General features: G+C 35.7%; 1 protein-coding gene across 3 annotated transcripts; it reads right to left on the bottom strand.

The window, feature by feature from the left end:
* Positions 1–498: 498 nt before the first annotated feature.
* LOC149232760 (cullin-1-like) lies at positions 499–12,272 on the bottom strand. Of its 3 annotated transcripts, none has more exons than XM_089379503.1 (20): positions 11,933–12,272; positions 10,931–11,174; positions 10,718–10,817; positions 8,265–8,450; positions 8,087–8,134; positions 7,766–7,969; positions 7,600–7,677; positions 7,411–7,500; positions 7,226–7,306; positions 7,033–7,095; positions 6,821–6,856; positions 4,582–4,668; positions 4,349–4,498; positions 4,204–4,259; positions 3,806–3,926; positions 3,535–3,696; positions 1,993–2,136; positions 1,372–1,590; positions 1,109–1,276; positions 499–999 (listed from the first exon to the last, which is right to left on the bottom strand). In XM_089379503.1, the coding sequence occupies exons 2-20, from the start codon at positions 11,068–11,070 to the stop codon at positions 898–900; spliced, it is 2,235 nt and encodes a 744-aa protein (XP_089235629.1). In that variant the 5' UTR covers positions 11,071–11,174; positions 11,933–12,272; the 3' UTR covers positions 499–897. The 3 variants fall into 3 exon arrangements, with proteins under 3 accessions (XP_089235629.1, XP_089235630.1, XP_089235631.1); XM_089379504.1 differs by lacking the exon at positions 11,933–12,272 and adding an exon at positions 11,824–11,930; XM_089379505.1 differs by lacking the exon at positions 11,933–12,272 and adding an exon at positions 11,772–11,860.
* Between the last annotated feature and the right edge of the window lie 380 nt (positions 12,273–12,652).

The following is a 12,652-nucleotide window of genomic DNA, read 5'->3' as shown; positions in this document are numbered from 1 at the left end:
AGCTTAGGGACTCTTCTATATAATTCTATACCATTTTATTTCTCTTAGAACGACTTTTTCTTTTTTAACATTGTGGCTAACAAGTTGGACACGAGGTTGAACTCGCAGCAATTGCTGCTAAGTTGTTCACAAGGTTACTTTTCCCTCGATTTGAGTACAAAAGGTTAATTACCATTACAGCACTCCTAACAATGATAATGATAATTATGCTATACCTAGAACTACAAGTCATATTATATTTCTTTTATTATATGCGGTTCACTTGATTTTGCACAATCCTTTGACAAATATCAAAATATACTATGTCAGAATGCATGGCTTATCAAAAGTAAATGTTTGCAATACTGTCTAAATGTTTTAAACATTTTGAATGAGTAAAAATTTGATCTTTCAGTTAACCATGATAGAATTCATTTAACAAATTGTCATTTTATTGTGAAGATCACCTTTGTTCATATATTATCCATGCAATCAGATATCCAACAAGAAACCTAATCATCGAATCAACCAGGCCTCTGCCAATTCTTTGTTTAGATTCAAATAAATTGCGTGATTACACGAGTCCACAGAAAGAAAAATAGCCAAATTCTGCCACTTCTTGAACCGTGGAAGAGCCCTTCTATACCAGACTTTCCTTGATGCCATTATTTAATATGAGCCAAGATTAAGAAATTTTAGCCAAATCCTCGAGTAAGCTCTTGAAGACATCGGAAATTGAAAACAAGTTCGGATGCCCACATATGCTCGGAATCATATATGCTAAATGTAATCTAACAGCTCTAAAGGAAACCAACAAAGTTAAAGAATACATAAAATTTGGAATTCAGCTTCATGTAATTTTGGGCAAGGCAGGTTATTTTACAAAGCCAATCACCCACTGGTTCAGTTTAAGGGTTTTCAGGCTAGATATCTGAACATGTTAGGGTTGTTTTTGTCACGCTCCAAGTATTCCCTTGTGATCAAATCTTCGATCCGCTTTTTGATTGCTTTAAAATCAGGCTGCCAGACAAGAGTTCATTAGTTCGTGACAAGAGTAATACGAAATGAAACTTGCAATATTCCTTTATTTGAGTTATGACGAAATAGATCAACCATTTTATATTATTACCTTGAACATTCGTCCAAGTTGCTCAACGCACTCTGTTACTAACTGTGCGTGGGCCAAAACTTTCCTACTCTTCATGATTCGAACAATACAAGCATCAATTGCATAACGTCTATCTTTGTCCACGTCCTCAATTATCTTCTTCTTCTCATCCACAGGAGGAAGAGGAATCTACAATTCAGTAAAAACACTATTATCAAGTGATCTTTTAATGTTACAAGATCCACATGAAAAATAAATAAATAAAATTTGTTCTTAGTTCATACCTTAATCTTTCTTGATTTGTCAGTAAAATTTGCATTAAAGTCAAAGTAATCAGACTGTGTGACAGACTTTGTATTTGGCTCCTTAATCAGGATTTTGTGTTTTAAACACGCAAGTGAATGTAGCAATCTAATAATATCTTCATCGGACAAATTCAGCTGTGATTTGATTTCTGAATAGCTCAATCTCTCTGCATTATTGAAAAGCAATAATGCAGCTCCCTGAACAGTACACATCACCATATATTCCATTAATAAACAAATCGACACTATGAACAGTCAATTCCAAAAGGCTAGGAAACCAAATTTACTACTTTTAGATATATTAGATGTTCACTGGCTTCTTCCACGGGTATTAACAGTCATCATTGCATCACCAAAATGCAAACATGGTTAAAAAGTAATTGTCCACATTCGAAAGGAATATAGAAATACAAAATAGATTATTCAAAACAAGGACAATGTTAAAACAAAATGCAAACTATTTTAAAATTCCTAAAACCACTAATCTGCCAGTGCTTCATCAAGATCCATAAATGTGATCAATAACATCTAAAGTGGATAGTAACAAATAAAAGAATAGAAAACATGAAAACTATCAATGCAAGAGAAGAATAAGTTTACCTGATACGTTGTCACAATAAGCTCCACCGATCTGGCATTAAAATTGCCAGAAAGATGGCACGTTCCTAAGGAGTATATCCATGTAAGCTTTCGATGTTTAGTTTGTGTCTGATAGAATTCTTTAAATACCTCTACACATTTTACCTGCAAACAAAGGGCAGCACGCAGGGTGATAACCTTCAGAGATGGCTCAACAGTACAGCGCAATTTCAACAACAGCACAAGCATCAAATGCATTCATAATAGGTGCCATCAAATAATTCAAATGTACACATCGCAAGCAATGAATTAGAAACTAGTTCAAATAGGTGAATGAATGATTTCTCATTAATAAGCTACATAAAAATACAATGGTTGACAGAGGATCATGAAACTACACAGGCTTTTACTATAAAATACACAACACAAAACAATAAATACAGAAATGACAAGGCTCAAATAACCCATGCCTGATCCTCAACATCTAGGCTATCCAACAATGCTTCGACCTCCATTATTAATGGATGATCTACACCTTTAAGGTGGTGAGTGTAACTACAAGCTTGCAATTTACCCAACAATCATTATTTAACACGCTTTGTGTTACACTCTTGCCCTCATTTCTCTTAGACTCCCCAACATATGACCATATATTGCAATACCTTTTGCACTTAAGCAGCCCTCTCCTATAATATTAGATAGCTGGCATTGTGTGTTTCTGTGGGCTGGAGAAACTTCCTTGCAACTGGCAACTGGCAACTGGCACAATATTCCTATATCTTTAGCATGTTCAACATGCAACTCAATATTAGATATGTTACGGAAGGACTGACACTCGAGATGTAGATAAATCATCCAGGTACTGTGACGAGGACATTGTCATATTATGCCTATTAAACCAAGCATCTCAAATGTTGTAATTTTGAACATCAAATAGGAAATAAAGGCTTTAGGACATAGGAAAATGGTTTAAAGATAGAAGCCCACTTGGAAAAACAAAGTTGCAGTTTTATCAGCTAGTTGATCCTCCACGGAGCCTAGAATTCAAGGAGATCCCACTCAACAGGTTGGTCAAATGGACTTTATAGTGTTGGCAGAAAATTGGAGATGGTGAAGCACACTTTTTGGAGCTACTATTTGTTCTGTACTTTTTGAAAGTGGATTTGGAATTTGGACAATTAGACCTTGGTAGAGATCTTTGGGGCATGATAGGTCTTGTGGCATTTCTTTCTCGTGGAAGAACATGTGGAGTGAAATGTTACATAAGGAACCTAGCAAATCAGGGTTTGCCTAGACTTAATATCATCAAGAAAAATGTGGAATCCCTACATCTAGAGATTCAAAGTTGACATGATGTTTCTAGTATGTGTAACAATTTCTTTCCAGTCCTATTTAATTATGTAAAATACTTGAACCATTCAGTAACAAATGAATTATATTCTGTCATTTACTCCTGATGGAACGATTCAAACATTCACAAAAACAACTTCGAGACACTTCAGATTGTTATCATATTCTTCTATTTCTATGTCCTTTCTGGAAATAGTAGGAAACACAACTCACCATCTCAGCAGGCAAATTGAGATCAAATGACTTGTAGCTGGGCCAAAATCCAGTAGTCAAGACAGTTACAGTCAAATCTATTCCAGGATGTGCATGTGCATTATCATCAAGATATTTTTGAAACTTTGGTTGGTTCTCCCGTGCCAAAGTCAAATCAGTAAGCTGAGAAGTAATATACAGATTAGAAGACCATGAATCAAAGAGCATTAAGGTATTTACAATAACACAAGCTGTAAACATTCCACAGATTTAACCAAGTCACATTGCGTACCATTCCCTCCATCTTTGATGTAAATTGGCCTCCACATTGTTGCTTCAATTTTGTTAAGATACTCCGTTCATGTTCATCATTTGCACTTTTATCAAAAATAAGCCGTCGTGCTAGTTTTTTCCTACAATCATAAAATGATGTACTTTTTCACTCAATGTTTGTCCATCAAAGATTGGTAGCCAACCTTAGCTGGTAACACATTTAAATATAGTAAAGTAAAAAACAACAAATAATATGCAGTCCATTCCTCAGTTTTCTCACAACAAAGGCTAAAAAAATGGGAACAATTTCAATCATCAAGTGCTCAGAAAAAGGTTGATATGATCTTCCTCGTAGAGACATACAGCCAGTGTATTTAGGAAATAGGTTTTTGGAAAGGAGGATATAAAGAAACATACCTATAAAATTCTGAATATAGATCTTTATCACCAATGTATGCAAGAAGCTTTACAACCTGTAGTATTTATGAATAATAATATCAGCACTCAAGTAGGCTAGGTAATTTTATAATTGCAGCAATCCCAAATGAAAAGCAGAAGCCACCTTCTCAAGTGTCTCTTCAATATCTTCATCACTTAATTTTTCACTGCTACCCTTTTTCAATATGTTGTCACAAAAGGTAGCCAATAATTCTGCACTTGTGCTTCCTGCTACTCCTTTGTTGCAAAATACCTCAAATGCTTCTTTTAATGCCTGCAGAAGTTAGTAAATTGAGAAATATGCTTAAAGAATAACCAACATAGAGAATAAGAGTGAATGAATATAAAGATACAGACCTTGTGGAAAAGAGAATGGTTCACAAAGCACATACTGACATACTGCAAGTACTTGTCATGCAATTCAATAACCTCCCACACAAATGTCTGCAAACAGAAATAAAAGATAATATAAAAGTAACTTTTTGACAAATGTCTGCAAACTCAAAGTAATATTTACCATGAAACAGTGTTAGCTTGTTTGGATTGAAGCTGAATAATTACTCTTTCGATATAAGAAGATTCAAATAAATGAACATTTTGTATGAAGACGACCAATACACACTAGAACCAAAGGCTTTAAAGCCACTACTTGTCCAGAAATTTCTGGAGTTTATTCATTTTCACCTCACAAGAACCAGATGTGTGACTATTCCGTGGGGTGTTAGTCTATCACAGGGGCCATTTGGTGAAGAAATCCACACACAAAAACTCAAAACTGGAAAAAGGACCCTTTAAAATTTAGATTGTTAAAATACATGCCTAGTGACTAGACTGACAATAAGTTCTCCCGGTGCCACAAGCCTTTGTAAAGAGACCTATTGGAGAGGGCTCACAAGGAAACAAAGAGCTAATAGATGCAAAGAGGTTCAAGGAGAAGCAGATATTGGTGAATTATGTTAAGCCAGAAACTAGATTTCATTACAATCTCTGCCCTATTAAGACTATTTTGACCTTGCTTTTGGTTACTTAATCACAACTCTTACTTCCATGACCACCTACTTTGGTCCCATAAATAAGGTAAGGTTAGATAATTTTATTAATGTCAACGGAACTCTACAATAAATGTCAGTACATAGTGGGAGTCAAAAAGTAGCGCCTAGTGCTCCTCATCAAAAGAAGCAATGAACATAGCTAAAAGATGCACAATAGAAGTGCTAAAACCTTGAACAGTATAAATGATGTGAAGGCATGTTGTATTTAGAACGAAGGCAGAATGAGGGGAGAGAGATGATTTTCCAATTGAGTAACTCTGTAGAAGCTAAAAGCAGTGAAACTGAACATGAAGCCCCTACTATTGCAGCTGGAGTCTTGGTCAAATGAACCATGGCAGTGCGTAGAGGTTGCATCACCAATAAGAACATTCTCCAATTAATCCAAAACCAATACTCATGACAAAGGAAAACCTTAGCAAGCATGACTAAAATAAATCTACAATGCAGAAGCAAGAAACTAAATACAGTGCTTGAGGAGACCACCAAGCCCACATCCACTTATGGACAGATATTCACACATTTTACAACCGGGGACACCCATAATCTTTTTGAATGTGAGGAATGGAAGGGAGATGACATGAAAGATCAAATAAAGGTATCTATAGGGGAGTTTATACTCCACATTCCAGCAATTCATAGAGAGGATGTTGAGTTTAGGGAAACAGCAAGGTACTTAATGGTGTGCAGTTAGGCATCAAAGAGAAAACTTCTAGATGACCTTAGATATATGCACATACTTGGTCCTAGTTGTCTAGAGGGATGAGAAATGGAGAAGGTGGGACCAGCTAAGGCAGGAAATATAAGAGTTCACAAACCCCTTAAAGTAGATAATATCACAATAGTATGAGGGGTGTCCAAATGGGACATAATGGGGGGAGGACTATTCTTAGATTTTTGGGCCACTCATGATGTTCTTCATTGGTTTTGGCTCCAAAACCTCAGTGAGTGAGAAAGCCTTAATCTTCCCTTTAACAATTTCAATTTCTAGTGGAGAAACTTGTGAAAGCAGCCATCACAAAACCCATCTCCTGAGAGGTAGGGCCATCTGCATGGTGAGTCACCTGTTGTGACAGTTGCATCAGGATGGAGTCAAAAAGGAGTAAGGAGTTTGATATATGGACAGGAGATAGAACAGGGTACAGAAAAAGGTCAGGGAGGTCAATATTGCAGGATGGGGCCACATGGGAACAGGATTCAAACATCATTAACTTTAATGTAAAGATATTAAGGTTATTAAGCTTAAATTCCTGTTATACTACTGAATTTCGATAATCATAATTGTTTAATGCAAATTATTCTCACTGTAAAAGCCATTAACATTAATGGGACTGTAAAAAAAACACAAACCTAACCAAATAGGAGTCGGGGCTCAGCAGCAGTGTGAAGAAAATATATTTTACAGATAACACTGAAAATTTCTAAATTAGGGTTTGAATACTCAGTCATTTACTTTCTTCCGTGCATATGAATGTACTGAAATTTAAATATAATTTAAAATTTAAATAGGCTTCTACCACAAAAACTAAGAAAATACAAGTATATACCTGCTCTAGTGGACCAACAATATCCCTTTTCTCTGACTGCATCACAAAGCCTTCTGGTCAGCATAATCAAATAATAACTGCTGAAGATGTTTTCAAAATTCCCATGCAACTAGAAAGCGACACATGAAAAGAAATAACAGCCTACAAAATTTGTATCCCTCATCTGCATCTAATTGGGTGTTAATTCCATAGTACTGTTAAAATATGTTCACCTTCTTATTGCTTGCTGCATCTTCTGCTTGTTTAACAAGTGTTGTTCCCTCATCAGTAACATGCTGCAAGGCATAGAAAATTGTCAAAATAATTGAATTTTCTGAAAAAATGTCCTGTTCTTTCAAAACATCCTTGCCAGTTCTAAAAAGAGTGAAATCTTGCAACAAGTAGGAAAGCAAAGCAATAAGGTACCTGTTTAAAAAAATGGGCTATCGGTTCCAGACCTTTGGGTATCCTACAGAACAACCTAAACATCCTCGAAAGATCATCCATCTGCAGTGAATACTCACTTTCAGTTCACAATGTTCATTAGAAATTACCATACTAGAAAAAGACTTTATAATTGCACACTTCGGAGCCACAAATCAAATTCACACCTTCCCATCTTGTAGCAAGGAATGACAACCTGAATGCTCCTTCTCCAAAAGCTGATTTTCATATTGGGAAAGGAGCTCATGTTCTACCCTCTACACAGAAATATACAAAAAATACAATCAAAAAATGAACTGTGAAAGATTAAACTGCAAGTTACATATACACAATAACTATTACAAATGGAATCTTACCCCCAATAACTTTTGATCGCTGTCTTGATGTAAATAATGACTAACTCTTTCTTTCTCTCGCTTCAAACATTCTTCAGCCTGTAAAAAGATGTTTTTTCTTACTTTAGTTTAAAGCTCAAATTTCAACATATAGATTTGCATGACAACAACCAGAATTAGGTAAGACCTTTTGCATATAATCTGGACATGAATCTTCCAGAATCCATGAAGCAGCCTTCCGAGAGTAGTATGCAGCAGTGTCTTCCAACATGGCTGATTCAAAGTCATTCTCATAGCATTCCATGTTACCCATCCCAAGCTCAACAAAGATGCCCAAAACATTTTTCAGAAGAGCGCAATCTATTTGTTCTCCCTCACGTTCCCGATCAATCTAAGACAGACAGGCCAACATATAATGTTATCAAATCATATGGTAAATAAAAAAATGAGTTGTCAACCAGTACCACTTACTGTTGTTTGTCCATTTTGGCCAAGATTGAAAACATACCAGTGAAATCACTGCATCTCTTACAGTAGTCTTCAGTTCCTGATACACCTGCAAGTAAAAGACATTCAATTTTTTTTATTTTTAGCCATCATAAATTTAGGGGGGGAACATGCTTTTGGGAAAAGCAAAGTTAGCAAAAGGAAAAAAATGAAAACATTATGGACAAGAAAATAATTACCAGGTCACGGAAACAGGTAAGGCCAACATCATGAAGTCGTGCAAGAGAACGTCTTGAGGTGAAGTAACGATCCAAATACTCAAAGAAGCGAGACAGCCAACGGACCATTATCTTGTGATTATTCCACCGATTCACAAGTTCTCTCAACATAAACTCATCATGTTTTTGCCTTAATACGGGCAACACCTAAAGTAAAACAACCAAGGTACTTAACTAGCTGGCAACATGGACCCCTCAGAAATAATATTGACTAAGATTTATACCAAATGCAGGGTGCAGATATCTCATATGTGAAGGAAAATAAAACAACAAAGCCAATTAATAATGTCACTATTGAGCATCTAGTGTGCATTTTTATTAAAAGAAATTATATTTTTCATCTAATTTTCCTGTCTACTCCCTTTAAAATTGCAGACCACCAAGAAAGTTGAAACCAAAACATAATTATCAAATTTCCAGAAACCTAAGAAACATGGATAATAAAGAGATCAGAAAGCACTGCACATTGGAGCATGAAACATTGCATGGCATTTAAGAATCATTTCCCAGACAACATTCACTTTCCAATAAGCTCATTTTAAATGGATTGGGGACAACCTTTTGTCTAATAAATACTGATTATATTCTGGGAAGAATGCAAGCATGCCAAAGTCCTTTTTCTAACTTCACTTCCCTCCATGTGAAGTCACTGGATAATGGTCTGATTTGGATAATCAAAAGTTATCACAAGGAGAGAAAAAAAGGCTAATAAAGGTGTAAAAACTGGCAGAGGACAATGGCTACCTCATTCGAGAACCTGAAGAGAAACAACCATAAAAGATCATACTGTATTATAATGGAGTGATAAAGTGGGATGGGGATTCAAGCTACACATACCAATGGATTGGCATGTCTGTACACTGTGAACTATCAGTAGCAAAAGTAAGGAAAAAGATGTTCAAAGGGTGGGTACCAGAGGAAGGCCAAAAAAAGAAAAGAAAAAATGGACTCCAATTGTATGCAGAAATTGTAAGGAAAGAAAGAAGTAAAGAGTCCAGTTGTATGCAGAAATTCAGAAAAAACTGTGGTGAGGGTATTTTGAATGAGACAACAACCAGGTTTCATTGTATGTACTAGTATGGAATAGCAATCAATATAGTCTGCTATTCAATGACCAGTCAGAATGATTACAGAGCTTAGAAAGTTAGACAAATTTCATAGAGATTTGTCACCTAATAGTGTGTTACAGAAGAGGTTAATGCTGTTGCTAAGCTTTCTGCAGTAGAACTCCAGGAGTTTGGCAGTAGATAATATTCGGCTTTAAGTATTTGCCTAGACTCGCAGAGTCACAAATTCCATCAAATAGATTATTATATGTTCCTATCCATCATTTTATTTTGATTTTGTATCCTACTAACAAAGCACAAATATCTGTAGCATTCTCAATAATTCTTGCAAACAATCTCTACAGCAAGTTATACTTTGCTTTTACCCCAATCTTACAACTTCTACCTCAAAATACTGTCAAATGCTCACTAAAACTCACTATAAACCAGATATTATTCCTTTGATTAGGTTCCTTAGATTCCAGCATTTGTCCTAAATCTGTTCTTCTCCTCGAGTGTTCATTTTATTTTATTTTCTTTATGCTCACCTCCCCCTCTTCCAATCTCCCTCTAACTCCTCTTCTGACATAAACTCTACTTTGAGCCATTTATGTATCAATTGCATATATGTTTTCTTCCATATTGTTGGACATGTGTGTGTTTTTCTTCCACACATTCTTCTCTATGCTCCTCACATTTTGCTGCAGGTTCACGTGTGATCATGATGGCAAACCCTATAACTCACCAATGATTGGTATAAATATTGCACTAGAATTTGGCGGCATCTAATAAAATGCCCAACTTTGTATACAAAATATGGTTATCAAAAAAACTTTCGAAGTGCTCAAGTATTCCAAGTATGCTGCAATGAGAAAGAGTTTATTTCCAGAATTTACAAAACAGGTAGCCAGAATGTTGAATGCGTTACATGATATTCTGTATCAGCAGTACTATATTCCATAACTTGCACCCATCAGTATACTAACATAAATTCTCATTTCACTAATTTGATATCAGTGGAGCTGGAAAAACTATGATTGCGTGGCATGGTAACCACGTAAAGTATATCAGAAACAGGGATTCAGTATAATGACGATGTTTAGCCTACATCCGAGCTACCTAATGATGTGTACTGTTATTTGCTACCCCTAATGTCGGACTAAGGTTGACTAAACTACACAGGTTTCTAAATTACTTAGGCACATAAGTTCACGCACTGACAAGTTCCTCTTGAACTTTATACATTAATTCGATAGATTATTCCCCTTTATCAATGAGACAGGAATGTAGACTAACAATAAGAATAATCACATTGAATATTGCCTGTAAAGTCATATTAACATAAGCACAGATATAAAACTCACTTACCAATGAGTTAATGTATTCCACAAAAGCCTCTTTGTATCTCTCATAGAGCTGTTGTGAGTAGTCAAATGGGAATTTCTGTGTGCACATATTATAGATAGTTCTGTAATAAAGGTTAAGACTCTTTCATTCCAGAAAGAAGTTAAAAGATTTAAATATCGAAATTACAATAAAGAATTAGATAAAGAAGGTGTAGAAATTAATTCCAAAGGATACGTATAAAGTATTGCATATTCATCTGAAGTGAATGGCTGTTCTGGTATTCCTTCCAAGATGTTCTTTAACTTTGCAATACCTTTGCGCATATGAGTCCATCCTTGCTCCAGTTCTATAACATTCCGATCACCCATTCTCATTTAAATTTGATTCAATATCAGAAAATTCTTCTATTTAAAGATGTTTGCACCCCGTGCGCGCTGTTCTCCTAGGGCCGAGAACTAATTATGTATAATGTCAGCCTCTGCAAGACAACAGGAAGTCAAAATCAGGAAGATGAGATGAAGCAAAAAACCACCGGACAATGTCACAGCCTAAATCAGACGAATGAGCAAGCCTAGAATTACAATGTGGACTTGGACTAGTTTTCTTTCTTTCACAACCTTTGATACCAACCTGGTCTGTGACTCTGTAAGACTTCTTCTCTTAGAATCAAACATCGAATTTAATCAGACTTAAATCAAAACCAAGGGGTGCTAGGCTTTAATATTTCGATTCTGTGGCTGAACATGTCAACTATAAAATTCCATTAGTTCATTCTAACTTGTGGTATTTGACAAACAGAGATCAATCCCTCAAAACAAAATAGGTCAGGATGTCAAACTCGTGCAATAACTTTACAGGGAGAATGAATCTATAAATCAGTTTGATGGCCTTGAGTTAGTCGTTTCATGCCTGTTTGCAGGAATTCCCCAAAAAAAGACTCTCGAGATGTGAAGCACAAATATTGAACATAAACTGATTCTGTGCGCGGACTTAATCATTCATTTCAAAGAAGAAACATTGAAACACAAACCCAGACTACAAAACCCAGGCGACAAACGCATAAAGGGGCCCTTACCAATCATTGAAACGCATGGACCCGAATGCCATATACATAAAGAGGGGCTTACCAATCATTGAAATTCGAAACACAGAGGCCCTTGCGAGAAATACATACAGGCACTTGGAAATCAGTGAAATACATAGACCCGGAGGAGAAATGTGTACAGAAGTACTTACCAAGACTTAGGTTGCATCAATCATTATATTTTGGACAGACCCGCGATGAGTGACCTTCGCCTCTGCACAATCTAATCAATCAGTTTCTCCTTTTAGATTCTACGAGCTTTTCCTCTCTATGGTTCGTTGGTTTGGCTTATTTCTTTATATGCGGTGGTACAAATTATTCCACCTCGTTGAGGACCGCTGGCTCGACCTTTATAGCTGTTATTCAACCCCACGAATGCCTCTAAACTGTCATCCCACCGCCGAAATTAGCGGACCCCTCAACCCCTCAGCCCACGAGGTCCTTAAAAGCTTGCTTTAGTTGCCCGGACGCGGGGATTGATTTTCCCTTCGTCTGGTATCTCAGGTTTAATGCTAAGTATAAAACCCAATTTTATCAAAATTATTTTCACAGTTGTGGGTCTTATTAGATTCTGACACGTGGAGTTCAAAAAAATTAGAAGTAAACCTCCTCTAATTACACGGATTTGTGTTTATCTCTCACTATTAAATTTAAGTAAGATATATTTTTTTGAGATTCTTGCATGTATTATATTTATATTATTTTTTGAAATTCAACCCACTTAAATCTCAAAAAATGATATCTAGTATTAAATTTATTATTTTATTAAATATATATTTTTAACGGTTAAATTTAATTTATTAGGTTTGAATCTCAAAAAATGATATCTAGTATTAAATTTAAAATTTTATTAAATATATATTTTTAATCGG

The sequence above is a fragment of the Pinus tabuliformis genome, chromosome J (assembly GCF_031772625.1).
Source record: "Pinus tabuliformis cultivar Carrire ecotype Pingquan chromosome J, CPIR1, whole genome shotgun sequence".
NCBI lineage: Eukaryota > Viridiplantae > Streptophyta > Pinopsida > Pinales > Pinaceae > Pinus > Pinus tabuliformis.
Note: the sequence above shows the minus strand (reverse complement) of the source record. Positions and strands in the feature narration are given on the sequence as shown.

Bases quoted from the DNA above. Each gene is read 5' to 3' on its own strand.
- LOC149232760 (XM_089379503.1), bottom strand. From the start codon at position 11,070: ATGAGAATGGGTGATCGGAATGTTATAGAACTGGAGCAAGGATGGACT. The intron at 8,451-10,717 runs GTAAGTGAGTTT...GTTTTACTTTAG, and splicing joins TGGAATACATTAACTCATTG to GTGTTGCCCGTATTAAGGCA. The intron at 1,277-1,371 runs GTATGAACTAAG...ACTGAATTGTAG, and splicing joins ACAAATCAAGAAAGATTAAG to ATTCCTCTTCCTCCTGTGGA.